At 43.6% G+C, this 12701-nt stretch overlaps 1 protein-coding gene across 1 annotated transcript in view; it reads left to right on the top strand.

The window, feature by feature from the left end:
• Positions 1–3262: 3262 nt before the first annotated feature.
• The window catches only part of FASTKD1 (FAST kinase domains 1), a 37163-nt gene continuing 27724 nt past the window's right edge, over positions 3263–12701 (top strand). The window contains exons 1-5 of the mRNA XM_040971684.1: positions 3263–3337; positions 5935–6405; positions 8522–8590; positions 9622–9747; positions 10890–11288. Coding sequence (XP_040827618.1) covers positions 6071–6405; positions 8522–8590; positions 9622–9747; positions 10890–11288 — 929 coding nt within the window. The 5' untranslated portion in view covers positions 3263–3337; positions 5935–6070. The remainder of the gene's footprint in view (positions 3338–5934; positions 6406–8521; positions 8591–9621; positions 9748–10889; positions 11289–12701) is intronic.

The following is a 12701-nucleotide window of genomic DNA, read 5'->3' as shown; positions in this document are numbered from 1 at the left end:
GGGATCCATGTATCTGAGTGAACTTCCTATATATACCTCCTATGGTACACATTAGCAGAAAGCTGAATCAAAAGCTGACTGGAAATTGAACCCAAGCACTCAGGCAGGCATCCAGGCAGTGTCATGAATTGCTGTGACACACAACATCAGCTGCCCTCAGAAATTGCACTTTTTTTTGGTTAGCATTAATTTGACTTAATTGCAAGCCAGAGCGATAGGCAAAAGAGCTCTGTCATCCACTGGTTCACTCCCTAAACTGCCAAAAAACTGTCAGGGCTGCTCCAAGCTAAATCTAGGAACAGGAACTCCATCGGGATCTCCCACAGAGGCAGCAGAGACCCATGTACTTGGATTATCTGCTGCTACCTTCCCAGTGTCAGCAGTAGAGAGCTGGACTGGAAATGGGGCTGTTGTTACAAGAACTGGCATCCTGATGGGATGCTGATGGTGTTGTGGTTTTAGGCATCTAGCTCAAGGTCATTCAAGGTCACAAGCTTGGAAGCCATGCCTCCCTTACCCACATAATCCTTTCTGCCCACCTAGTGAGTCAAATGATGCTCATCTTTGATCACCTGGAACCTGACAGGTGGCAGTATCACATTGTTGCATCAGGACTCTCCTCCCAAGCTCCCATAAAGGCAGATGATTGGGAGGGGCTCTCTCTTGGTGGAGTGTTCCCATCACTTTTGTATTCTGATACCTGGCCTTCCCAGTGCCTTCTTGCTCTCTGGCTTCCTATGGACAGATTCTAAGCACAGGTTGCTCTTTGTCCTGGCCCCTGTCTGTATTCCTCAACCTCTGTCGACTACTTGGATAAGTCAGTGAAGATGGGAATGCTAAGACACTTTGTATTTCTACTTTGTGTACTTTCGAGAGTTCCATGAGAGCTGAGGCCTGGCAGTAATGAAATAAGGACAGAGAAGCTAGGAAAAGCTGAATGTCTGCAGCTTTGTAAATGTGCCCAGGGTGATTGCTGCATGTCTCTTAGGGTAACTTACATTGCTGGCGAAGCTGGAACATAGGTCTTCATTCTAACAGAAAGACTTGATGGTGATGATCATTTGTTCCTGTCAGGGTTTTGATTCAGACTGGATTGCCATGTGAACTTCTCATTTGCTAAATTCTAGTGGACACTGCCATCACTAATCTTGGTTCATAAGGACTCCTTAATATATGCTAGACTTATCTGGAATGATCTGTCTTGCACCCAACCAGTGTCACAAGTGTTAGCTTAATCCGTTGTACTACAATGCCAGCTCCAGAATCACACACTTTTTAAAAAAGATTTATTTATTTTTATTGGAAAGGCAGATATACAGAGAGGAGGAGAGACAAAGAGGAAGATCTTCCATCTGCTGATCCACTCCCCAAGTGGCCACAGCAACTGGAGCTGAGCCATCTGAAGCCAGGAGCTAGGAACCTCTTCCAGGTATCCCATGTGGGTGCAGGGTATCAAGGCTTTGGGCCATCCTTGACTGCTTTCCCAGGGCACAAGCAGAAAACTGAATGTGAAGCTGGGCTGCTGGGATTAGAACTGGTGTCTGTGTGGGATCCCAGCATGTGCAAGGCAATGACATTAGTTGCTAGGCTATTGCGCCGGGCCCACACACTTTTTTTAAGATGTATTTATTTTTATTGGAAAGGCAGATTATACAGAAAGAATGAGAGATAGAAAGAAAGATCTTCAACCTGCTGGTTCACTCTCAAAATTTCCACATTCTACAGTTGAACCAATCTGAAGCTAAGAACTTCTAAGTCTCTCATGCAGATGCAGGGTTCCATTGTGTTGGGCCATTCTCCTCTACTTTGCCAGGCTATAGCAGGGAGCTGGATGGGAAGTGGAGTGGCTGGAACAGGAACCAGCCCATGTAGGTTCCTGGTACTTGGAGGTGGAGGATTAGCAAATTGAGCTATTGTTCCCACCCCTAGAATTAGACACTTTAAGTGAGCAAATTGCATGCTCTGTGCATTATATCTCAGTAAAACTGTGTGTGTGTGTGCTTTTTAAAGACTGAAGAGAACTGACACCTGTTCACAGTACAAATGCAGATACTGAATATTAGTGTTTTGAGAGGCTGGAACCGTGGCTCGACAGGCTAATCCTTCACCTTCAAGCACGAGCATCACATACAGGTGTCTGTATATGTCCTGACTGCTCATTCAGCTCCCAGCAATTCTCAAGCAGAGGAAGATGGCCCAAAGTCTTGGGACACTGTACCCCCATGGGAGACTCAGAAGAAGCTCCTGTTTCCCAGTTTCAGACTGGCTCAGCTCCAGCTGTTGCAGCTGATAGAAGTCAACCAGTGGAAGGAAGTATACCAGCAGATGGGAAATCTTTGTCTCTCCTCTCTGTAAATCTGCCTTTCCAATAAAAAAAAATTAAATTTTTAAAAAGAAAATAACTGGGCCTGGTGCCATGGCTCAGTGGCTAAATCCAGGTGGTGGGATCTATGCGTGCTGGTTCATCTCCACTTCCCATCCAGCTCCCTGCTTATGGCCTGGAAAAGCAGTGGAGGGCGGCCCAAAGCCTTAGAATTTTACACACAGGTTGGAGTGAAGAAGCTCTTGGCTCCTGGGTTCAGATTGGATCAGCTTCAGCTGTTGCAACCATTTGGGGCATAAACCAAGCAGATGGAAGACATTTTTCTCTGTGTGAATCGGTGTTTCCTATACAAATAAATCTGCATATAAAAAAGGAAATAATTTAAAAATCTACATGTCTTTTTCTCTGTTTACATTTTCTAAATAATACTTTAATTTTCTCTATTCCTCCAAAAACTAGAGGGAAAAAAAACCAAAAAACTTAAAAATAGTCAAGAGAAGGGCAGGTGTTTGGCCCGGGAATAAGACACCTGCATCTCATAGGAAAGTGCAGCTCCGTCTTCCTACTAAAGCACCACCTGGAAGGTGGCCGATTATGACTCCAGTAATTGTATTTTTTCCATACATGTAGGAGAGTTGGATTCAGTCCTGGTCCTGGCTTGGGTAGTCGGGTGCAGGTCACTTAGGGTATTTACGGAGTGAACCAGTGACTTAGATGAGTCTCTCGCCTCTCAAAACAACACAGCAAATCGTAAAGTAACACGTATACCGTCTTTCTTGGTTTTAAGCCACACACCCCGAGAGCCTCTCTTAAGGAAAGAACTACAAAGCCCAGAATGCCCACAAAAACGCGCATGTGCTGCCGCCCTCGCTGCTGCGCCCCCTGGGATATGTAGTGCTTGCCTTGTGTCCCATGCCGATCTCAGCCGGCATTTTTTCCTGGTATGGGGACCGACTGTAGCCGGGGAGAGGGTGTATCTCTCAAGAAAAGACCAACACCCCTGGAATGCCACGGGTGAGCGAGACAAAACGGAGCCTGCCACTGCTCTGGCTGGGAAGGGGCCGTAACCGTCACTGGTTGCTATTCCAGGTTTCTCACACAAAGTTGCCGGGCGTGGGAAGCAGCAACTTGCCGGGAAGTCTAGGGCTAAGGTAGCAGGGGCTTGGGACCCTTACAGCGTTCTGCTTGAGGGCTGGGGACGTAGGGTTCCTTAACGGAGGCGAGTGCCACGGCGGAGGGCCCTGGGAGTCCGGGGACTGGCGCAGGGCTGAGCCTGCTGTATACCAAGACTGTGGAGAAGGCACGCACGCGCCTGTTCCCCTCTGCTGTGCAGCGGGCGCGAGCATACCTGTCACTTGCAAACCGTGCCCACCTGCACCACCTGGGGCCGTCTCGCTTTAAGTCCCCTTAAAGCCGGGGCAGAGATTGGGGACGCAACTCCTCGGTGTTCTAGCTCTGGAGTTGCCTTGCCTTGCAGTGTGGGGTCTTGCGGATACCCGTGCCTTGTGCAGGGCTTCGTGTGAAGGTGTATATTCCAGGTCAGCCTTGTTCAGAATGCTGTGCTGATTTCCACCAAATAGCCAGTATTGTGGCATTGTGTTTTCTAGATCAAATTAGCCGTAGAGAGGAATATGAGGCTTATCTTTAGTGATGCAGTAACCACATGTTACTTTGTTAACATGAGACTGTTGGAGTGGAAAGAACTGAATTATAGTCCTTCCTTCCCTGTTGCTAGACCAGTTTTTGAAACCATTTTTCCTTATCTGTAAAATAGAAATGACAGTATCTACCTTAAATGCTAGTGGAGAGAATTTAGTGAGTTTTTCTAAGTTTAAAATTTTTATTGGAAAGGCAAATTTGCAAAGAAAAGGAGAGACAGAAAGACCTTCCACTTGCTGTTTCATTGCCCGCAAGTGGTCCAACGGCTGGAACTGAGCCAATCTGAAGTCAGGAGCTTCTTCCGGGTCTCCCACATGGATACAGGGTCATAAGGCTTTGGGCCGTCCTCGACTGCTTTCCCAGGCCACAAGCAGGGAGCTGGATGGGAAGTGGGGCTGCTGGGATTATGGTGTGTGTATGTGATCCCGGCTCGTGCAAGGCAAGGACGTTAGCAACTAGGCTACTGCAACAAGTCCTATTTTTTATTTTAAAGGCAGAGCTACAGAGAGAGAAGGAGAGACAGAGAGAGAGAGAAATTTCCATTCGTTGGTTCACTCCATAGATGGTTGCGATGACTGTAGCTGAGCTTATCCAAAACCAGGAGCCTGAATTTCTTCCACATCCCATGCTGCAGAGGCCCAAATACCTGAGCCATCCTCTGCTGTTTTCCCCAGATCGTAAGCAGAGAATTGGGACAGAAGTGGAACAGCCAGGACTTGAACCAGCAGATGCTAGTGCTGAAGGTGATAGCTTAGCCTGTATGACATGTCGCCAGCCCCTCATTCTTCTTTTTAAATACTTTGAAACCAATGAATTTATTTCAAACGAATTTACTCTTTTATCTAGAAAGATAGTTTTGATGCCTTTTGTTGTTATTATTGTAAGATTTATTTACAGGGGCCCTGCGCAATAGCCTAGTGGCTGAAGTCCTCACCTTGTACAACCTGGGTCACATATAGGTGCTGGTTCATATCCTGACTGCTCCACTTCCCTTCCAACAATCTGCTTGTGGCCTGGAAAAGCAGTCGAGGACGACACAAAGCCTTGGAACCCTGCACCGGCGTGAGAGACCCAGAAGCTCCTGGCTCCTGACTTCAGATCGGCTCAGTTCCAACCATTGTGCCCACATGGGGAGTGAACTAGCGGATGGAAGCTCTATCCCTGTCTCTCCTTCACTCTGAAAATGTGACTTACCAACAAAAATAAATAAGTATTTAAAAAAATTATTTACAGAGGTCTTCCACGCACTGGTTCACTCCCCACATGTCTGCAATAACCTGACCTGCATGAGGCGCCAACAACTTCATCTGCATCTCCTGTATAGGTGGCAGCACCTGGATGCGTGGGCCATGATCTGTTGTCTTCCTAGATGTAGTCGCAAGAAGAGGGCTAAGAGTTGGAGTAGCCATGGCGTGAATGGGTCCTTGCATATGGAATGAGGGCATCCAAAGCAGCAGCTAAACCTGCTGTGCCCCAACAGCTGTCCTGAGTTTGACTGTTTTCTTTTTAATTTTATGGTCAAACTGGAAGCCTTTATGTAAATATTAGGTCAGCTTTTTTTTCTTCTTTTGAAAGGCAGAGAGACTAAAAGAGCCGGTTCATTCCATAAAGGTCCAACATGGTAGGCGCCAAGGCTGAAGCCAGGTCTCCCACGTGGGACGTGGGTGGCAGGAAGCCGGTCATGTGAGTCATCCCTCTCAGGGTGCACATTAGCAAAAAGCTGGAATCAGGAGCCCGAGCTGGAAATGTGTACCCAGGGACTCAAATGTGGGATGTGGGCTCTGGGCACGGCCCTTTCACTGCTATCCTGGTTGAGTCTGCATCAAATTCTGCTACTTGGTTCAGTCTAAGAAGAAAGACTCCACTCAGAAAAAAAAAAGTTTTTTTGAGTTTTAAAGCTAATTTGATGTTAATGATATAAGCATAACCATGTTGAGCCAATTCTTTTCCAGAAGCTGCATGTTGGAGTGGATTAAATCATCCTAATGGAAGAAAACTACATGAAGTGTGCAATACCAGAGGATTGCACTGACTACTGTTGCAGATGATTTTGGATGCCGTTTTTGGCTAGACTCACTGATTATCAATATGCTTCGTCTGAGAGTCATTTGTTCATTCTCCTGGAGAGTATTTCCGTTTCGACCCTTCAGCTGTGAACCGTTAATTAGCCAGATGGACAAGTGTGCAAGTGAAGAGCAAGTATTTGATCTTGTTGAGAGAAACAAAAGCACGCTTTCAGAAAAGCAAGTGGGATATGCATTTAATATACTTTGGCAGCTTCAAAAGCAGAAGACTGACTTGTTAAAAGATGTTAGGTGTATTAGAGACCATCCCCAGTTCCCTTCTCTTCACAGTTTAACTATAAACAAAATCAAATTAATGGATGATGATACCCTGGTGGATGTGTTACATATCACACAACAGTAAGTAATTCACTTGTAGATTTTATGGAAATAGTTATACCTTGGGTTTTTAAAGTGTTCTTAAAAACCTTGCATAAATGAAAAGCAGTGTTTTTCCCCCCTTAAGTAATTAATTTTCCTAATAATTTTGTGTTTTAAGGATGTTTAGAGGTGGGCATCTAGTGTGATGGTTCAATCTTCACCTTAAGCTCCAGGAATCTGTGTAGGTGCCTGTCCATGTCTGGCTGCTCCACTTGCCGTCCAGCTCCCTGTTTAAGCCTGAGGAAGCAGTGGAGGATGGCTAAAGCCTTGGGACCCTGCACCTGCATGGGAGTTCTAGAGGAGGTTCCTGGCTCCTGGCTTCAGATCAGCTCAGCTCCACCCACTGTGGCCATTTGGAGAATAAGCCAGTAAATGAAGATTTTTCTCTCTGTTTTTCTGTCTCCTCTTCTCTTTATAGATCTGATCTGTTTTTCCAAAAATAAATCTTAAAACAAAAGTGTTTGGAGGATTTTTTTTTTTACATTTATTTTTATTGGAAAGCCAGATCAGATTTGTGGAGAGAAGGAAAGACAGAAAAAGATCTTCCATTCACTGGTTTACTCCAAGTGGCTGCAAAGGCTAGACCTAAGCCGATCTGAAGCCAGGAGCCAGGAGCTTCTTCGGGGTCTCTCACGGGGATACAGGATCCTAAGGCTTTGGGCCATCCTTTGCTGCTTTCCCAGGCTGCAAACAGATTGTTGGAAGAGAAGTGGAGCAGTCCGGATGTGAACAGACACCTATATGAGATGCTGGTGCTTGAAGGTGAAGGATTAGCCTGTTGAGCCATAGTGCCAGCTCCTGCCCCCTCCTCCCTGTTTTTATAGGCTTGGGTTAGGGGATTGATTTTTTTTTTTAAAGATTTATTTTATTTTTATTGGAAAGTCAGATATTCAGAGAGGAGGAAAGACAGAGAGAAAGAGCCTCGGTCCAATGATTCACTCCCCAAGTGAGTGCAATGGTCAGTGCTGTGCCAATCCGAAGCCAGGATCCAGGAACGTCTTCCAAGTCTCCCACATGGGTGCAGAGTCCCAAGGCTTTGGGCCGTCCTTGACTGCTTTCCCAGGCCACAAGCAGGGAGCTGGATGGGAAGTGGAGCTGCCGGGACTAGAACTGGCGCCCATATGGGATTCTGGCACGTTCAAGGCGAGGACTTGAGCTGCTAGGCCATCGCGCCAGGCCCTAGGGGATTGATCTTAAAAAAGGATGATTTCATCTTTTTTGGTGATCTTCCTTGGACTCTGAGGTACCTGAAAGAAATACTTAATGACCAAGATCAAGTAATACTGACTTGGTATTAGTATTTTTTCTATAAACTTTCTCCTATATCATATTCTTATGCTAACGACATAATGCATGTACATATTTTCAACATCCTTTTTAGTTGAATATTTTGATTGTTCATTGAGACAGCATTATGATGAGCAGATACAAGGGTAGAATGCAAGACGGTTTGTGGTATTTTTCATTTCTTCAGCAGCACATTAGTCATCCAGTAACAAGCATGTTGTTTAACTTCATGTCATTGTAATTTTGTAAACCTACTTCCTGTTGTTGATTTTGTTTTATGGCTTTTCATTTAAGGGAATGTAACTGTGTAGTAGAGACTGTCATATCCAGATGTGAAGATACAATAAGAATCTGCTTCCAAATCAAACATTGACTCCTAGTGAAACTGTTGGATATATCTTGACAATAGGATGCTGGACTCTCTGCCATTGTCCACACCTACAATGTCAGGATACACTTAAATAGCACAATGATGGACCTAGGGCTGTTTGGGAAGGACTATACTATTGTAATAATATAGGAAAAACCAGTGGCAGGGGGAGGGAGTAAGGGAAATCCCAGAGCCTATGGAATTAGATCATAAAATTTAAAAATATATGTAACAAAAGAATGCACGGGATCAAACAGAAATGTTTACTGACTGTATTTACAACACTGACGTTCTAAGATAGAAGCAAACCAGGAATATGGACTGCCTTCATAGCAGCTAGCACTTGACATTCACTTTTTTTTTTTTGCAATTCAGCTTGTGTTTTTAATGGTTGTGAAAAATGTTCGTAAGTGGATAATTTGTGCTGTTTCTCCTGAGGTTTGCAGTGGAGGCCCATGATGCACTGGTTGAAGCCCTGGTCATGGAGGCCTGGAGAAGGCTGGAAAGGCAAGTGCTCTGGATTTCTCACCTCGGATTGGGGTGATCCTTACGTGGTTTACACAGGGAAATTTTTCAAGAAAAGAAAGGACAACTGCTGCCTGACTTGGGACAGATGGAGCAGCTCCATCTCTGTGTCTTCCTTTCTTGGTAACTCTTAAAAAAAAAGGCTCTGTTTAACTGTCTAGGAGCATCTGGGGCAATGTATCTGTTACTCCATTTTCATGGCAAGGCAAGATCGGAGCTTATAGACAATGGAAGTTTTATTTTTTTGTGTATCTGTTTAGTTTTAAGATTGTATTGGTTTTATTGGAAAGGCAAATCTAGAGAGAAGGAGAGATAGAAAGATTCTCCATCTGCTGGTTCATGCCCCAAGTGCCAGCAATGGCTGCTGTTGGGCTAATCTGAAGCCAGGAGTCAGGAACCTCTTCCGGGTCCGCAACATCGGAGCAGGATCCTAAGGCTTTGGGCCGTCCTCGACTGCTTTCCCAGGCCACGTGCAGAGAGCTGGGTGGGAAGCAGGGCAACTGGGATTAGAACCGGCGGCCATATGGGATCCTGGTGCATTCAAGGCGAGGACTTTAGCCACTAGTCTCCTGCCCTGGGCCCTCAATATTTTATGCTTCTATGAACTTTCCTAGGCTTGTCTTCTAGTAAGTTCAAAATTTAAATTCTGTGGTAACTCTCCTCCCAATTGTCCTGCCATTTTACTTGTTGAAGAAATTGGGTTACTTATAGAAAAATTCGGAAGTTTTTCAGACCACTATTGTAGTAACAGTTTTATTTTTTATTTATTAATAAGCAGTCTGGATCCAAAATTGTTCTTTTACTTCAAGAAACTGATAACTAATTTAAAGAATTTTGAATGATTTTTTTATTTAGTATTTGATTTGTTAACTGTTGCCATTTGTTACGTAATAGTAAATAATTGACATTTTAGAAATTTTGACTTTAAGTTAGTAATGTGTTAGAATTTTGTAACTGTATATTATGTATTATAGTAAAACTAAATAGTAATTATCTTTATATTTTTTTAATAGGTTTGACATTAATGTATTGTCAAAATTTTCTACTTGCCTAGCGGATCAGCATTTATATTTAAGTCCATTAATGGGAGAAATAGCTGATATTGTACATAGAAACTTAGAAGACATACAAGACTTAAGGTAAATTTGTTTGTTGGTTTTTTTGTAGTGGTGGGAAGATTCTGGGGTTTACATGCAGACACAGATTTGCCACTTCAGTGGCTTAATAATGCCAACTAACTTGCGCCTGGTATAATGGCTCAGTGGCTATAGCCTCACCTTGCATGCACCAGGATCCCATATGGGCGCAGGTTCTTATCCTGACTGCTCCACTCCCCATGCAGCTGCCTGCTTGTGGCTTGGGAAAGCAAGAGAGGACGGTCCAAAGCCTTGGTACCCTGCACTTGTGTAGTAGACTCAAGCTCCTGGCTTTAGATCAGCTCTGGCTGTTGCGGCCATTTGGGGAGTGAACCAGTAGATGGAGAATCTTTCTCTGTGTATCTCCTTCTTTCTGTAATTTTTCCTTTCCAATGCAAATAAATAAATCTTTAATATAAATCATACAGTGCCAACTTCCTTAATTTGGAAGTTCAGCATTCTCATCTATAACAAAATCAATGAAATCTACACTGCAGTGTTGCTGTGGGAGTTGGAGATCAGGAATATAATAGTATTTGTTAAGATTTATGAAAGGCTTAAGATTTTGCCTTACTTGCAAGGTAACGAATTTGCCTGTGGTTTTTGAAGAGGAAAATGATAGAGGAAATGAGAGTCCTGGGCTAGAGACGAAGGACTTTATTTCTCACAGCCTTTCTGCTAGTCAGCTTTGTGCTGATCACTTTTTTTTTTTTTAACATTTATTTATTTTGCTTGAAAGTTAGAATTAGACAGCTTCAGCAGCCAGAGCTGCACTGGTCATTTACTGGGAGCCAGAAGCTCACATGAGTCTCACATATCTATGCAGTAGCCCAAGGCTTTGGGCCATCCTCTGCTGTTCTCCCAGTCCATTAGCAGGGAGCTGGATGGGAAGTAGAGCAGCTGGGACTTGAACTGGTGTCCATGTGGGATGCTGTTGCAGCAGATGGAGAATTAGTTTGCTGCCCCACTGGTGATATTTTAAGCACTTTATCAAACACATATCTGTGTTTTGCTAGTGTTTAAAAGAAAAACATTATGGTCAAAACCTCACAAGTAGCAAGTCATTTCTTCATGTTATTTAGCTTTATAATTAATCATTATGCTTAAATAATGTAAAAGTCTTTGCATTTTTTTTTGTTTTTCAGATCTTTATCTGTCCTGATGGTCAACATCTCCTCTTTAATATCGTCACGTTTTCAAGATCAATTAGTGAAAAAGACAGAACTGCTTTTTGACACCATCAATTGTTCTGACATCAACATTGCAAGAAGAATAGTACAGTTCCTTCGAAATGCTAATTTTAGTTATTACCCACTACTAGAAAAGTGTAATAAACTGTTTTTAAGCAGTATGAGCCACCTTGATTTGGAGTCCATCAGCAAAATACTTGGTCTTTATTACTCTCTGCAGTTTCATAGTTTTGAATTTCTTGTAACAGTTAAAAAAAGGCTAACTGAAATGGCTCTTCCATTTGATAACCCTGCAAGCTTTGTCAAATTGTTCGTAGCCCTGGGACCCATAGCAGGACTTGAAGAAAGGAAACGGTAAGTTCCGTTTAAAGTACTTTACTTATTGGGAATACGTGGGACCTTCAAGCTCAGGTTTCCTTGATGCTCCATGAAAGGCACAGGAATCACCCTAACAGTTCAGGGCGAAGAAAATAGTTGCTTCTGCTCCGTTCCTTGACTCTGCATTTTTTTTTTGTTTTTCTGCTCCATGAGTCTAACGCAGTATCTCCAACTCCTAGGCAGTCAATAAGCCTCTGCTGTTGAGCCAACACAGAGAAACATGAGAACACCTTTTCAGTGCTTTATTCGTCCTTCCTAGGCCACGTGACTGGATTTACACGTCTGCATCCAGCCTGCGTGTATGAAATGTTTAGAATCCTAGTACTCCTGATGGTGAATATGATTAGTAGGTTTAGTTAAGCAGGGATTACAGGTAATAAAATCTGCCTTATTGTTGTATTAGCGGAAGATTTATGGCAAAGTCTTATTTTTGTTTTATTTTCGTTTATTTGAAAGGGGAAGAGAGAGGGAGGGAGAGAAAAAGAGAGAAATCTTTGATCTCTTTGTTCTTTCCTCATGTGCCTGCAAAACCTTGGAGCCAAAGCCAGGAGCCCTGCACTCCATCTCGGGGAGGAGAGGAGGATGCTGTGTGGCCCTTTCTGCCACATCACGCTGGCCCAGTGTCTTCCCAGCGACCCCGATGGGGGTGGTGTGTCCTGAGGGTGTTAATTGAGTCAGCTTGATTGTTCTGAGCTGGTGCTGGCTTTGCTGTGCCAGGTGTGAGATACACTGCCCATTTGCTGGATGTCTACTTTTGTTTCGATATGTCTGCTCTAAAATGTGATTTTTAAAATTACAATTTTTAAATTGCTTTTCTAATATTAAGCTCTCTTGCTGAAGGAGTATAAAAATTAGCTTCAGTGCAAAAAAAATTTTCTTTGTTTTCAAAGAATATATTCCAATTGGGAAAATAGAAATATGTAATTAAGATAGACAAATATTTTGACATCACAATGTAGTTTCTGAGTAAATGCTGAGGTTGGTATTATATGGAATAAATGCTGACAGAAGTCGAAGAAAAATATCAGCTGAAGTTACTGGCGAAAGCTTTGGGGGAAAGGTGTGTTTGAAATGTTTGATTGGGTTGGTGAAAAGAGGCCAGTCAAAGAGAAATGTGGTTTATGCTGCTCTTAGGAGAGTTTATGATTTAGGTGTGCCTTGTAAGTTATTCTGTTGTTAGTTATTTTTATTGGACAGTCAGATATACAGAGAGGAGGAGAGATAGAGAGGAAGATCTTACATCTGATGATTCACTCCCAAAGTAACTGCAACAGCTGGTACTGAGCTAGTCTGAAGCCAGGAGCCAGAAGCTTCCTCTGGGTCTCCCACATGGATGCAGGGCCCATGGCTTTAGGCCTTCCTCAACTGCTTTCCCAGGCCACAGCAGGG

This window comes from Ochotona curzoniae, unplaced genomic scaffold (genome assembly GCF_017591425.1).
Source record: "Ochotona curzoniae isolate NIBS_2020 unplaced genomic scaffold, NIBS_Ocur_1.0 contig_2210, whole genome shotgun sequence".
NCBI lineage: Eukaryota > Metazoa > Chordata > Mammalia > Lagomorpha > Ochotonidae > Ochotona > Ochotona curzoniae.
This window is presented reverse-complemented; position numbering and strand designations above follow the sequence as displayed.